The sequence below is a fragment of the Podarcis pityusensis genome, assembly GCF_964106645.2.
Source record: "Podarcis pityusensis genome assembly, chromosome: 7".
NCBI lineage: Eukaryota > Metazoa > Chordata > Lepidosauria > Squamata > Lacertidae > Podarcis > Podarcis pityusensis.
In genome coordinates, this window is record NC_138031.1 from 22537075 (window position 1) to 22553985 (window position 16911).

Below are 16911 nucleotides of genomic sequence, written 5' to 3' on the forward strand. Positions count from 1 at the left end.
CTTACGCATTGCTGATATTTGCTGACATAATCTGTTTTATAATTTTTTTAATGATGTAGTAGTCCACTATAAAGGTATAACATCTTTGAAAACCAGTAAAAGGACAAAACAGAAATACATGGTTATTCAGTAATAACTATGTTGCAGATAAATTAACCTGACAGTTTACTTTTTTATTTCACAAACAAATATATTTCTGGATTCTGGTAGGTAGCTGTGTTGGTCTGACGCAGTAGATGTGTGTGCGTGTGCGCGTGCGCGCATGCACATTTCTTCAGATATATCTGAAGGTGCTACTGGACAATTTTTTATTTTTAAAAAAAAATATTTCTGGTTCTTCTACCATAAGTAATCATACAAAACATGTAACAACTACATGATTTACACCCCACAGCAAATTCTAAGTCTCTGACAACTGAATCGTATAAGAAAAGGAATTGATTGAAACTATTTTACCCCTTTGCGGCAGAGAGAAACGAAATATAATCTTTACGGAAAAGGAGTACTTACACCACTTATCTACAAAATGCTAGTATATAGTATTATTTTTGCAACATTATAGAAAACACTACATCTATGCAGAATATGTAGAAGAAACCAAAAGCTGACCAGACACCTAACTAGATCCTTGTTAATCAAATTAGCACCAGCAAATCCTTAATTAGTTTATTATTATTTCAGTTCAAGTTAAATGGAGAAAAAATTGTGAAAGATAAAATTACACTAATATATGTTTAACAACATTGGGGAAATGCAATTGTAAGTATACAGTAAGTAAATGCAGCTATTAAAGATAGCAATTTAAACAATTTCAGGTACAGTACCTCATTTTATTGTTTTTCTGGTCATCACCCTTATCTCCAAAGCTTTAATATTTAGACAGTCCTTTAAACAACTTGTACTGAGCAAATTACCTTACTAAATTATCATACTAACAATCTTCTACAAAAACCACAAATATTAACCCACACAGATTAAGTAACTGAATTTAACTACCTGAAATCCATTCTTCTCCGCTGATCCCCTGGATCACAACTGTAGACATCTTTTTAATTTTAAAAATAGTGGATTTGTAATGATCCATTCCTGATATTTTGTAGCTTGTTAAAACACGATATGCATTCAAAGGGAAAAATAATGCTGCACACTTATTGTATCCAAAATCTTATCTATATCTGAGCGCAGAGTTGCTTCTCATAAACCTATGCTGTGGCACATCCAGTGTACATAATGGTAAAAGATACACTTGCCAGAAATTACCATTCAAAAGAAAATAAAGCACTAAATTACTGTTTTAAAAGAGGGTGTAATCCCACTGTAAGCAAGGACAATTCCATGTAACTCCTGAAGTTTTCAATCATCTATTTGTTATAGATACAATCCACACAGAGCTCTGAGCAAGCAGCCAAGAACAAAAGAAAGTCTGGTTATACTTTCTACTTTACTCTCTTAATAGCAATGTCTTCATTATTTATATATATCGGCACTGGTTTCCAGCAGCTGAAGCCAAATCTATCTGGTTAAATATTCATTGTCTCCTCCTGTGCCATAATGTCCAACTGTACTCAAAAGAATCCTAGGTGTGCTGTTACACACCTGTGGCTAAAAGAAGGGATTTGCTTAGCTAAGTTTGATAAAAGGCCTATGTCTGAAACTTAACAGCACTTGATATGGTTTCTGAATGCCTCACCAGCTGGTCAATATAACATAACACTCAAACACAATTTAACATTCTGGCTCTGCATCTGAAGAGCTTTTAGAGTTCGCCTCAACTGATGTCGTGATAGAGGGGCTTTACCTCAGCTCTGGAACATGTGCTTTGCATATATAAGGTTCCCTGTTCAATCCGTGGCATCCAGTTAAGGAACTTATGTAACAGGGCTGAAAAGATCACACCATGAATCCTAGAGAGCTACAGAATATTAGGGTTGGCACTACTAGGCTACAGGGACTATTGATCTAATTCCGCAGATGGCATTTCCTTCATGTTCATTACTTACCACTATATCAAAAAGTGTTTAAAGGATGGTTGATACATTTGTAGATTGGTATTTAAAGAAAAACTTTAACAACCTAATCAAGAGTTATTTCAATGACACAACACCACTCAGTATTAGGTTGTAGGATTTCAGCACTGCTATACATTCCTAGCTGTCATGCTACTCTGCTGGGGAGAGGGCAACTCTATTCAATCCTCTTGCATTCCAACCTCATGAAAATGCATGAGTGACATCTCCCCCTTTGATCCTTTTTTGGCAAAGGGGATTGAGCTGAAGCACCCTTTGGTGCCAAGATAGTTGAGGCTGAATTGGACTCCCAGAAAAAAATATGCTCCATGCACAATTCACTTTCTTCTCAAGATCCTTTGGGCGATAAAGAGCAATACCCCTTTCATCAAAAGCATAATATGGGATGAGGAGGAATGGCTATGTATCTTTAGATCAATGTTATTCCTTCCTTCATAATCACTTTTAGGCCCTAACAAGTGAAGACTAGCATCAGTATAAGCAAAGTACTGTCCCATTTCCGGTCTTTCATTCTAGATAGGGAAGCAATCCACCAAAGCCAAATGATTCACCAAGAATCAGAGGCTTGAGGCCCATGTGCTGAAGGGCAAAAGAATTGTCCTCCCCACAGACCAGCAAGATTCAGGAAACGCAAGCAGCTTGGAGGCTGGAGTACAGAGGATCTGTCCAGCAGCATCAGCAGCCTTCGTCAGCGATTAGAGGTCTAGTGCTGAACAGTCTGTCCAGATAGACACTGGAGTTTGAAACCAGAAAATGGGATAGAATTTTGGTTCCACCAGTTTCCTGAGAGCAACAAAAGCATTTTAAAATCAGCCTGGCTGACCCACACTTCTAGCTCACTTATCCTGACGATTTTAAAAAGGATATCATCTCCTGAGTAAGATCCAAACACTGAGTGCTCTGTGCTTCCAAGCAAGTGTTGCACCTTCTCATATGCACTTTTACATGTGGAGTTGCTAAGATTGCCAAGGGCAAATGATCTAGAGCCTTCAGGATTTGGTGGGTGGAGGGTTTGGAGCTGGGGTGTATTCTTAGTTAGGTGTTGTGGTTTCCTTCTGGGAATATGACTCTTCCCAGAAATTGCTGGTGCCAGACTGGAATCTCCTTTTCTGAGAAGGTTTCACCCAGTTCTGGTTCTGGACATGGGCTGGCCCTGACATGCACATGTGCAAGACTTGCTCAGTGTGTTTAGAGGCATTTGGTGGGGACGACAGAGGCCTTTCTTCAGTGGTATGGATTGTCTACCATGGGGGTAGCACCTCTCCCACCTGGTTATTTTAGCACAACTTTCCACTGCTCACACATGGACTCTGCACAACAGCAAACTTTGGGATCTCAAAGGAATGCATTCCCAAAAATTCAGAAGAATTAGGAAAATGACCATAATAAGGACTAGTTAGTAATTATTTCCCTGGTGTAAATTCACTTATTTAAGGAAGCTCCAAAAATGTACCCCATGGAACTGAAAAATCTGACTGAAATCATGTTAGAGCCATTATCAGCCATTCAGGGAGATTTTACAGTTCTTTCTTAAGTTTTCAAAAGCTGAATAGAGAATCCCTTGGAGAACTAATTTGAATTTATATTATATTTATTTTTAGAATTTATATCTTAGCTTTCCACAAACATTAGAAATATAATTTGAAACTGGTTGGGGGGGGGGACTAGACAAAATTCTCTAATCATCAAAGCAAATGTATTAAGAACAAGTGATGCCATACAAATTACAGGCTAATCCAAACCTCAGAAGCAGAATAATTTATATTAATGCTAATTTTGAGGGCAATCCTAGACTCCCAGCGTCAAAGGAAGATGTCTCATTTCTTGCTGCAATGATGAGAGGTGGTCAGTAACTCAAAGAATTTCAGGCAGCAAGGCTGAAAAAGATCTCTCTCTTCCAAAGATCTTGAAGAGCTACTGCCAGTCACAGCATTGGCTAAGAGAAACCAGTAACACAATAAGGGCAACTTTATACAAACAGTGTGTCAAGCAAGTGGTACATCATTTTAAATTCCACTTGGAAGCCAAAGCTATAGATAAATAAGGACACTACTGTTTTCAAAAGAAGCAGCAATATTCCCCCTTATAGAAGTACAGAACAGTATCCCAGTATCCAATGGAGCACAATAATTTGCAGTACAAAGGGAAAACCAAGAACGACCCTGTTAATCCCTGGAAGGTTTCTTATAAATTAATTATTTTTTGAGGGAATTTATACCCCTCTCTTCCAATATAAGTCCAGTGCTCCGGGCTGCTTAGTTGATTAAAAACAGCTAGCATAATGAATTAATACAACTTTAAAAATTAAACAATGCTTTAGAGCTTAATCTTAAGCACACTGAGTTTCAGTCCTCAAATTTACATTCTAACTACCCCAGTGACTTCTAAATAACTGCATAAGTGACTTTAGGCACAACCCCCTAATGGCTTTTACTGAACAACTGTGCTCTTATGCAAATTATTTTCATTTCAAAAAGTTACACAAAAGATGATAGATAGCAGCAAGTGTTTCCAGTATTTTAAAATTGTAATATTTGTAAAAGCAGCATTCTTTCTTTTCATCAAAATAAACTGCAGCAGCATTCCCAGAACATTGGCTTGGTTACAAATTTAGCCATGCTTAGAGGAGACCCACTGAAAATCAATGAGACTGGCTGGTCATCATTTAACTTGTCCCACTGATCTCAGTGGATCTACTCTAAGCATGGCTAAGCCTGTATTCAACACATTATATTATTCTGACCTTATGTACTTTTTATTATTTTCTATTAGCTATTAAGCTGGAAACACAAGATTGGGAGAGTGCTCTTAAAACACCATTTACTTTTGAGTAGTGCAAACTAAGTCACACTCAGAGTAGATCCACTGAAATCGAAGGACTTAAGTCAGTCATAACTAAGTTATGATTTCAATGGGTCTACCCTAAGTATAACTTACTCAGACACTGCCCTGTGTATATTAGTATATAACTCATGCACTATGGATACAGCGAGCAACTAAAATGAAATAAGCATTTAAAGAAAATTTAGGTTTACATTTATAACATTCCTTTTGTATTAATAATAAAAACCATATTATATGTGCAGTGGGACATAATGATATTAATGATATGATATGTTTACAGATTAAAGGTCAGTAAGGTCTACAGCTTTACATTATCTAACCAGCTTCTATTAGGGTTTTGTTATGTAATGGCATGTGTCTTGGAAGCTTTTGCATGCTAACTTGGAAGTATGGGTTTTATCCAACACTCCAGAAGCAGAGCTCCTCTTCTCCCCCTGTGCACCCCAGAAATCTACCCCAGAATGGGAGGAGAGGTCAGGGAAGTTCAATTGAGCATGTGAGAACATGTTGCATAAGCAGAACAGCAGCACTGAATACAACCCAATGTATTAGTGTTCATGGGGCTTGCTCACTAATAAATTTAAGGTTGCATTTTTACCCATTAAGATTATACTGTGAGCTCTCTGGATACAGCTATAAATATGCTGGGGAACTTGCTGAGGCCCAGTTAGAACATGGGGTAAAAGAGGCTACAAATAATATAGCTATTATACAACAGACTCTTCCTCCTAATATGATCCCATATTGCAATATTAAAGAGAAAAGCAATTAGTGAGGAAGATATTATTAATTTTCAACATACATCATGTGCAAAATGCAAAACAAATATATACTTAATGTTAATGCTTTGCTTAAGAGAGAATTTTCATGTAACACATAGGTGTCCACAAGGTTGGTTTCTTTTTGATTAATTTTTGTTAGAAATTCAATTTCCATTGTTTGCTTTTAATTGAAAAGGATCAACTACTACTGACTTTAGTATCTGTGTATCTTCCTCACCACTATAAACATATAAAGTATGAAGTGGAGAAGTTGCATCTTCAAACATGTGGTGGATGTGCATCATGTAACCGCAGCCAATTGCGGCTCCATGGTGAAAATCTTCTGCATGTCCCCAGTGTCTCATCATGTGCATCTCCTCTTTAGACTTTATATAGTTTACAAAAGCAACAATAGGAAAATGCCCATGTTCCAGCAGTACTGCCAAACTGACTTGCACTCATAATGCACCTCAGCAATGCAACCCAATTGAACATAAAATACCAAAACATAAATTATCTGAGACAAAAAAAAGGTTCTAACCACTTTATCCTCCTGGAGAGCATATCCATGAAAGCAAGTAAGAAAGAACAAGAAAAGAGAAAAGAGAAAAAGAAAGTTACTTCTATTCTGAAACCTCCCCCACCAGTAATATCTGTTAGTATATAGACTGCAAAGAAACTATCATTATAAAAGCTATATGAAATATATATTGCCAAGAGCTGTGTGTGTCTTAATAGAAATGAGTACAATAGCTCCCAGCAGTAACATCTAATATCTCAGTTCTCCAGAAACATCAGTATCACTGAAGATTCTACACTACACAGAAATTGCAGACTACAAGGAGTCAAAACCATCTAGGCATAATTCTAGGATGCAGTACTGGTCATAGAATCAAACTTCCTATGAAAGTTACCTTTCATATAAAAAGACAAAAAATAGAAAGATTCCAGACATTACAGCTATGAAGGTACGGTGAAAGTCTGCAGTCAATACCTGCTGAAATCTCATAAATGAGGGTGCATGTCTAAATAATTTTTCCAAAGTTTAGGAGAGGGTCTTTGGTAACCTACAGGCTTCTTGCCCATCCACAAGCCTAACAAAACAAGTATTATAAATTATACAAAATTGCTTGATTCTCACACTTTATATTGAATGAAGAATTTAGGTATATTGAATAATATGGAATACAATTTTAGACTGCAGTCCTATACTCCAGCTCTACAATTCTATGATTCTATGCTCCCACCGTCTGCATCTCTCCCTTCCTTACTGGTTTGAGCAAATTTTAGTTTATGCGGAGTTTAATTCAGGCAAACTATGATTTTCCATAAAACCATACCTGAAAACCATCGTTTGAAATTTGCTTTCCACCCATCATAATTTGCCTATTTTGGCCTCTGTTGCAAAATACAGTATGGGAAGTATGCAAGCCCAAAGTCCATTCATGGCATTATGGCTGAAGAAGGCTACAGTCTGGTCAACTTCCATTTCATAAGAAACCCAGAACTGGTAAAGCCTATTCTAGGCCAGTATTTGCACATATATTCCATTCCTTTCCCTGATATGCTGTTTGTCACAACTTTTTCCTAGCTAGGGCATATCTGAAAGTGTTTTGTGGATTCTGCCTGTCTTGATTTTGTGGAATTCTCCCATTTGAAATGATAACCCTTCATTACTAGGCAAAAGTACCTTGCTCAAACACATTGTGTTATAAATACCTTAAACAACTCCTATGGCTATGCTTCTTTGCTATTAATCTGTAGGAGGGTGCAGAGTGGTCAATTTTTTCTCTATCCTGAGTTTTTCACTATTAAAAGAGCACAAGATTAAGATTGGGAAATCCAGTTTGCAGCTGCAGCTTCCTACTATAGGGCAGATGCTTGTCCCTACTCCTTTTCGTCAATATGATTAAGGCCTCATAGGGTTCACTTCCAGCCTTTGGAAAATGGGCCTTAATTCCTAGAACTCTATACTTACTCAGTTATGTATATGGGCCTCAGCCTTCATTTCCTCCTGGGAAAAGTACATTAAAGAAACATTTTCTAAAATGATTAAATATTTTATACCACCCACAATGTGGAAAATGTACTAGGATGTTAAACTTGTGTGCTTTCACTTTGCTGCCCGCTTCCTATATGCCACTACGTCACTAGCCTGAGGTCAATCAGTACACATCAGTTGAAAATTCATAAATCCTTTTGCCATTTCTATTGGAAGTATGACCTCTATTGGGAGTATGACCTGTACACTGAAAATCAGTCAGGAGTCTGAAATTTGTTGTGAATTTTAGAAACACAGCATTATTGAAACAGAGAGACATCATGTGGTCACATGATCAGTATAGAAAGTGCTGTTAATTTATGAACTTTGGTGAGAAGAGTCTCACACCGCAGTCTGCAAGTATGGCAGGATATTTTTCAAATGCTGTGGTATGGTAAGCAGACACACACCCATCTCCTTGAATGTGTGGCAAAGTTCTTCACCCTACCCACCCTTTTCCATGGGCCACTTTGATTTGCACCCATCGACCTTCAAATTACAAAGGAGGGTGGGAACTGCAAAAAGTTCAAGAATTGGACTTTCTGCTCTTTCAGCTGGCAAGCCAGATGCATATTTGATCTAGTCGGCTTTCCTGTTGCAGCTTTGTCTATTAAAAAGGAATGGGTTGAATCAAATATGGTTGACTGCCAGCATGATTCAGAACAATAAAAGTTAGGGAGGGGAGCAAGTAATAGGTGGCTGCTAACTTTGGGTTAAACTATTGAGTTATAAATGATAAATATTATAAATATATGTAGCATTTCACCTTTTTTACAATGTGCTATTGTTTGTTAGCACTGCTGCATAGAAGGTCAGATATGCTGTTTTGTTTTTATCATACTCTGAGTGATTTATTTTTTGTAGAATCAATGGCCGTTGACTAACTGATAAAGATTTTTGACTTTGCAAAAGTGCCAATGCTAAGATTTAACTCAATTTCCCAAGTGGTGTAGCCAAAATGGTACCATCTATGCATAGCAGGAAGATCTCAAGGTCTGCAAAAGTACAAAAATATTTAGCAAAAATCCTTAAGGAGGGCAAAACCAAGACAATGGGGACTAAGCATACTCAGAAGGCCCAAAATGCTGATTGACTGTTGTGGTGAAACAGAAAACCAGGCAGAAGGGACAATGGAGTGGCTATTCTTTCCAAACATTGGCTTTAGCAGTTCAGGGGTTCTGACTAAAGACAAATGTTCAGGGTTGGAGAAGCAGAGCAAGGCGAAGGAAGGAGACCAAGATGATAGAGCCTGGAATCCAAGCCTTATGAGGAATGGTTGAGGGAACTGTGTATGTTTAGCCTGGTAAAGAGAAGACCAATATGATAGGTAAAGGTAAAGGAACCCCTGACCATTAGGTCTAGTTGCGGACGACTCTGGGGTTGCGGCGCTCATCTCGCTTTATTGGCCGAGGGAGCTGGTGTACACCTTCCGGGTCATGTGGCCAGCATGACTAAGCCGCTTCTGGCGAACCAGAGCAGCGCATGGAAATGCCGTTTACCTTCCTGCTGGAGCGGTACCAATATGATAGCCATCTTCAAATAGCTAAAGGGCTGTCATATGGAAAATGGAGCAAGCTTGTTTCCTGCCAATCTGGAGAGTAGGACCCAAACCATTAGATTCAAGTTACAAAAAAGGATATTCCAGCTAAACATCAGGAAGAATTTTCTTCCTGTTTGACAGTGGAACAGACTCCCATGAGGCGGTGGACTCGCTTTCCTTGGAAGTTTTTGAGCAGAGATTTGATATCATGGATGTTTTAGCTGAGATTACTGCATTGTAGGGGGTAAGAGCTGTTTGACAGTGGAATGGACTTCCTCGGAAGGTGGTGGACTCTCCTTCATTGGAGGTTTTTAAGAAGAGGCTGGGTGGTCATTTATCATTTTCAGTAAGAAAACAGCTGGTGAAGAAATGGTTAATCCTCCCTCCTGCCATGTAATGCCATGATCCAGATGCCTAACCTTGTACCTTTGGCCAAGAGAAGAAATGGACTTAGTACACTAGCTTTTCAGATACTTAATCCAATCTTCCAAATAAGTTCACAAAAGCCAAAGGCCTCTCACAAAAACTTATTTGTTTACTTACCCACTCATGTGCCAGGAAAGACAGTTCTTTAATTTAATCTCCTACCCCTAAAAGCCATGAGCAAAATAGCTGGTCTGCAGCTATCAGGTTATTTAAAATAATATCTGATATGCATTTCTACCTAGAAGCCAACCCTGTTAAGTTCAAATGGACTTAGTCCTTTGTAAGTTGGTATAAGATTCCCGGCTTAATCTATGGTTTCTGAACAAAGGCTGCAATTATGATGTGGAAAGGGTCTTTACAGACACTAATTCTTCCACGTTATCACTGATGTGATAATCTGATGTGGACCTCACACATCTGGAATAACATATATTCTCAAAGTAATAGCAATAAACAATACCAGAATAAAATATCAGGAATACTCATTGTAATATATTTTCTTACCTTGTTTGAGCGTAACGACACTCTTCCTCCACAACGTGCACAGAATTTAGTTTGGCAATATGAACAATTATGGCCACAGCCATCGGCAAATTTCGTTTTGTGGCAGATACCACAGGTTGGAGCATCACCCTTCTGCTCCTGGTGTTGCTGTGATTCTTCACCCATCTTTTTCACCTGTTCTTTATACATTTCAAACTGTTGATGCAATTTCCTGCAGAAGCAAACAGTAGAAGATTTATAATACAAAGACAGCAATAAGAAAATAGGTCTGTCAGTGATTACATTTTAAATATTTCAATATTTTATTAACCAACTAATCACATTATTATAGCACACGCTGCATCAACATATCAGGATTAGTTGGATGTTATTTCCTCATAGTAGTTCTAATTGAACTAAATAAAACATTCTGAGCCAAATATACCTGTGCAACTCTATGAGACTTAGATATAAGAATTCAGCATGCAGTTTAGGAAGAAGACTAATGGTAACTCCTTTTTGTGACACAACACAAAGCATAGACTAGCACTGAGCTACAGCCCTTGCCCATAGGTAGGTACACTGTTGAGGGTCCCACTCTCATCTGCTCTGGGTGGCAAAACAGAACAGTCAGACTGCTGCAGCATTGGTTCCAGTTTGCTGAACTTCTGCCCATCCTGTAACCCTTAAAAATAACAGGAATAATTTCTGAATTGGGAGGTGGCAACCTGAGCATTAAAAAAAGCAAGGGAATGGAGTTTGCAGGTGTGTGCCAGTGCCTGTTGCTTCACTACTAACCCACAACAGACAAGCACAAGGAATAGTGGGTTTAGTATTTTGAGCTTTTAAAACTATATTAGGTAAATGTACATAAAGGAAAAAGGCATAAAATCTATTGAAACAATAATATTTCACTAACGTGGACATTATAAACAATTTTTAAACTAATAACAGCCTTCTGAAGGCAACTGTATATTATGAAATCAGACCAAATAACTGGAAGAGGAACTGGAAGAAGAAAATGAATTGTTTTGGCAGACCTGCCTGCTTGCCCTTTTTGTTCACAATGTTCAGTACTGAATAAAGTTCGTCTTTGTTTACTAATCTTGCAAGTCTGGCTCCCTGCCAATATGCCATCCAGCAAGCGCTTTGTAAGTACAATGTTTAGTGTGGGACTCAAAAGCAAATGTGTAGAAGAGAACCATATGGTCAATTAAAATTGTGAGACCAATGCTAAGTTACATATTATTCTTTATATATTTATGGTGTAACTATGATTTGCACTTATTACTGTAAGCTTCCTCAGAATGCATACATCTGTTTTGATCTCTTCAGTCGTTTCATTTCTTACTTTTCAGCTAGAGACACCATGAGAATTCTTTACCTATTTCAAAACAGAATTTATCTTGTCCGGCTGATAATACTTACCTGCATTACATATCTAATGCTGTTTATTTTTATCTCTCATTGATATTTATCTCCTTAGCCATGACCTTAGCCATGCTATAAATCTTAACCAGTTGACTTAATGAATTTCATCACATCTTGACTTATATTTGACTTGAAACTTTACTTGTCCATAGAATCCAAAAAAGCATTAATCAGCAATTTCTTTTAAAATCAGTTAAGAAGGTAGGCTTTAAAAAATTCAGCATGCACAAATTTTACTTCATATGCACAACTTTGTACCTGACACCCCCCCCACCAACATGCTTTCCGTAAGCTATACTTTTAGTCTATTCATACAGTGGTTAACCCACTGTAAAAGGGTCACAATATTTAAAAACTGATGACGCAAAAATAACAAAATTAAGCATTAGTGCATTTATGAAAAGTCTGTCATTTCAGCTAATATATTATGTACAGCAGATCAGAGCCATCTGTTTGAAGCCAAAAAATCTGTTACTACTGAGAAGATATTACCCACACTAGTAAATGCAGAATTAACTGTCTGTAAGACTTCATCTCACGTGACAAAAATAAACAAGTGCCAAATAATAGATCAGTCTACCTTAACTCAGAAATATAACACCCCTGGACATTACAGTATCAGGATTAGAATGAGTTCATTCCACATCATTTACAACATTCATGAGAATGTTCAATTATTAAATAACTTGTATCCTTTTACTGCTGCAACAGTATTGTTCTTACTTGATGGCTTTCCTTTTTAATGAATAGGAGATAAGCATGGACAATGCTGGGTGTGCTAGCATAGTCAGGGATCAGGAGTGTTTACCACTCCATCATCTAATCTTACGCTGTTCGGAGCTGTGTATGTGTGACCAGGGGGGTGGGGCGGGGGGAGGCCTGGAGTAATACATGTTGCTTTAGCCAATTATGCCCTGCATTTGCACAGTTGGTGATGCAATGATTTTAGTGCAGCGGATTAAAATTGTTTCTATAATTAAAACAAAGTTTAAAAAATAGGGCAGAGGCACTGGCAGCAAACAATAATACACACAGAGAATTATTTGACAACAGGGGGCAAAGCATGATAAAGCCAAGCTCTCACATAGTGAGCGAGATAGGAAAATAAACTTAGATCGGGAATGAATGTCTGACCTTGCTACATATTGAAACAGCAACTCCCAACCACAGATACAATTTTACCACAAGTACAATTCAAGCATTTACCAAGCCACTGAAAGTCTTTACATTGTCTGGGGAAAGATGCATCTCGTCACCTCCACCACATAGACAGTACCATGTATGAACCAGACACTCTGTACAGAGACCCAACTGTGCAGATGGACAGTTCACATGATCTTCAGCAATCATGGTCAGGGGTGGTAGAAGTTGTAGTCAAATAACATCTGAAGACCACAGGTTCCCTACTCCTACTCTAGCAGCTACCAAGCACAAGCCTCACACATTATAAGTAAAAGATAAAGTACCCATGGACAGTTAAGTCCAGTCAAAGGCGACTATAGGATTGCGGCGCTCATCTCGCTTTCAGGCTGAGGGAGCCGGCGTTTGTCCACAGACAGCTTTCCAGGTCATGTGGCCAGCATGACAAAACCACTTCTGACACAACGGAATACCATGGCGGAAACCAGAGCTCACGGAAACGCCGTTTACCTTCCCGCCACAGCAATACCTGTTTATCTACTTGCATTGCTGTGCTTTTGAACTGCTAGGTTGGCAGCAGCTGAGACAGAGCAATGGGAGCTCACCCCATCATGCAGATTCGAACCGCCGACCTTCTGTTAAACAAGTGGTTTAGATCACAGCGCCACCACCTCCCGTAACACATTATAAGACACTGCTATTAAGGGTGTTGGGGGAACATACCCAAATTGAGGATAAACTATTAGTTTCATTTATTAAAAGAATGCAAACTTGTTACCCAGGTGGTATAGCATCTGCTTTGCATGCAGAAAGTTCTAGGTTCGATCCCCAGCATCTCCAGGTAGGGCTGGGGATGTTTCCTGTCTGCAACCATGGAAAGTCATTGCCCGTCAGCATAAATGCTGAGATAGATGAGCCAGTGGCTCTAACTCAGTTTAATGTACCTTCCTATGTTCCTGCCTGACTTCTTAATTACAGCCAGTTCTGGGGATGGCACCACCTGTTAGCTAACTCCTCAATATCAGTCTGTAGAAAGATTGGAGCAAAACTAGATTTAGCTGGGCAGTAATTGATTCTGTTAACCCTTCTGCCTTCTACCCTACCAGTTAGAATGGGCACCAGCCACTACAGTTAAGTACTTGCTTAAATTAAAGCACAAAGGTGCTCTTGCCCTACAGCCTGTTTAACAGAGTCGCCATCCCTGGTGGTTCCCATCCCTAGTAGATTTGTGGTCCCAGTCCCTGGTACACACTGTCTCTACTCCCATCCTTTTTAATGATTTTATTTAGGTATGCAACACACAAGAAAGAGAAAAAATGGGAAGAAAAAAAATCCTCCCAATGGCCCACTCCACACAGTGTTAACAGTCCAAGAAGAGGAATTCACAGAAGTTCTTTATTTAAGTCTACTATAATGCTTATATGAAGTCCAATGTTGTCCAGTGGCAGGAGATGTGAACAAGCAAGAAGACCAATACATACCCTTCCATCCACCAAGTCATGAAGGTCTATTTTACCTTTTGGTTAGATTCTGCAGGAGCCTTTTCAAAACTTTTGTTAGTATGAGTTCACAGTATTGCCATTGAGAATGAGGTACAGTGGTGCCTCGCAAGACGAAATTAATTGGTTCCGCAAGTTTTTTCTTCTTGCGAGTTTTTCGTCTTGCGAAGCACGGTTTCCCATAGGAATGCATTGAAAATCAATTAATGCGTTCCTAGGGAAACCGCTTCCAGGCTGGCGGTGCGGAGAAGGGCTTTTCTCCCCACCGCAAGCCTTCAGGACAGGTACGGGAACAGAGGGGAAGGCGCGCAGCGCTTTCCCTCTGTTCCCGGGGCTTGCGTGGGAGGAGGGTTTTTCCTCCCCACCGCCAACATTCAGAACAGCATTCTGAATGTTGGCGGTGGGAAGGAAAACCCTCCTCCCACCCCAAGTCTTCAGGAAAGCCATCCAAAGCTGGGCGGCGGGAGGAGGCGTCCCCCCCCCGGCATCGGAGCTTCGTTCCGATGCCGGGAGGCGGGAGGAGGCGTTCCCCCCCCGCCCGGCATCGGGAGGAGGCGTTCCCCCCCGGCATCGGAGCTTCGTTCCGATGCCGGGCGGCGGGAGGAGGCGTTCTCCCCCCCCCCCGCCCGGCATCGGAGCTTCGTTCCGATGCCGGGCGGCGGGAGGAGGCGTTCCCCCCCCGCCCGGCATCGGGAGGAGGCGTTCCTGCCCCGCCGCCCGGCATCGGAGCTTCGTTCCGATGCCGGGCGGCGGGAGGAGGCGTTCCCCCCCGCCCGGCATCGGGAGGAGGCGTTCCCCCCCCCGGCATCGGAGCTTCGTTCCGATGCCGGGCGGCGGGAGGAGGCGTTCTCCCCCCCCGCCCGGCATCGGAGCTTCGTTCTGATGCCGGGCGGCGGGAGAAGGCGTTCCTGCCCCGCCGCCCGGCATCGGAGCTTCGTTCCGATGCCGGGCGGCGGGAGGAGGCGTTCCCCCCCGCCCGGCATCGGGAGGAGGCGTTCCCGCCCCGCCGCCCGGCATCGGAGCTTCGTTCCGATGCCGGGCGGCGGGAGGAGGCGTTCCCCCCCCCGCCCGGCATCGGAGATTCGTTCCGAAGCCGGGCGGCGGGAGGAGGTCCGAGGACAGTGGGGAAGACGCGCTGCGCTTCCCCGCTGTCCCGGAGATTTCCCTATGGGCTGTCGTCTTGCGAAGCAAGCCCATAGGGAAATTCGTTTTGCGAAGCGCCTCCAAAAAGGAAAACCCTTTCGTCTAGCGGGTTTTCCGTCTTGCGAGGCGTTCGTCTTGCGGGGTACCACTGTACATGACATCTCCCGGAATACACATATAAATGTACCCACAGAATGAAGGAATCTACACTGATACAGAAACCCAACCAAGGGGGCACTTCCAGACCGTCACTATTTTCAGGAGGGATTCAATCAAATGCTGGTAAATTAAGGTTGCTCAATTAAAGCTGATTTGGAACTCTTGTGCAACAAACCTGCTTCCCCAAAAGATTGGACTTTAAAAAAAACAACAAAAAACTTCAGAATAGTTTCTAATTTTCCACATGAGTGGCTTTAGATATCATTAAGTTTTTCATTACAGCCTCACAGCACCACCCTTCTTTGCCTTGTTTGGATACGTAATGAGTAATAGATTGGGACTGTGAATATGTTAAAAGAAAGAATACAAAATCATATGGATGGGAAAGAGTTGCAAGGATTGACTTTTTATTATAATACTTAATTTAAAATGTCCATCTTTCTATGAATTTGTCTTGTTGATTATTTGGAATTCTTCTCAGATATGTCCATATATTCTGTAACCACTCTTTTAATGTTGGAGCTGTTTTTTTTCTTTCCAAAGCTGACCAATGCATAATCTTGCTCCTGGTAATAAACTAGCAACCAATTTTAAGTTGGTATTTTTCACTTCTGTTTTTAATATACACAGAAAGGTATTCTTAGAGCTTCTTGACATATTATATCCTCTAATTTCCTGTACTGTGTTGAGAACCAAATTCCAGATTTGGTTTGTTGTTTTTTACACAACTCCAGAAAATATGAAGATAGCCAGCCCTTAATATCCTACATCTCCAGAAAAATAACTTTATCTTAATTTATGGGGTATAAAATACTACTGCTTGGTGGATTTTTAAAAACTTTCATTTAGATTAGTGCTTATTAATGTTTTTGATGTTGTTTTAAAAATCCATATCCATTATGTTTGTCTTATGGTCAAACAGAAATTTCTCAAATCCTTTTTCCACTTTCTTTTACATGCAATCTTCTGCAGGTTCCCTCCTGCCGCCAACAATCTTCAGCCACTTTATGGCCAAAATTCTTTGGCTACTTGCTAAGTCTCTTCAGGAGCATCCAAGTTTCCCAAAATCCAATGCCAACTGTGATGCTGAAAGAAAGCGCAGCTGGTTTAAATGTGTTTGAGAAAGATCTGACTCAAGTCTACCAACCATAGGCTTCAATCTGCTCTGCACCAATAGTTCCACCCCCTAAATTGGCTATGATTGGCCAGTTTGACTTTGAAATTAAGGAGAGTCCTGACACTCCCCATGGTTGGCCAAGGCTCATGATGACACCAGCCAGCTGTACAGGAAGGCCTATGCCCAATCCCGGCTTGCCTACAGCCATGCCAGACCACAACTGCTGCCAAAGTGGTAAGAGGTATTTTCTGTACATTAGCATATATCATTATACTTTCAAAATTAGTATTTCAACAGGGT

At 40.4% G+C, this 16911-nt stretch overlaps 1 protein-coding gene across 36 annotated transcripts in view; it reads right to left on the minus strand.

The window, feature by feature from the left end:
• Positions 1–16911, minus strand: part of RIMS2 (regulating synaptic membrane exocytosis 2) — a 350853-nt gene that overhangs the window by 283769 nt on the left and 50173 nt on the right. For all 36 annotated transcript variants that reach the window (XM_081013749.1, XM_081013716.1, XM_081013719.1 and 33 more), the window contains one exon: positions 10144–10354. In XM_081013749.1, coding sequence (XP_080869875.1) covers positions 10144–10354 — 211 coding nt within the window. The remainder of the gene's footprint in view (positions 1–10143; positions 10355–16911) is intronic.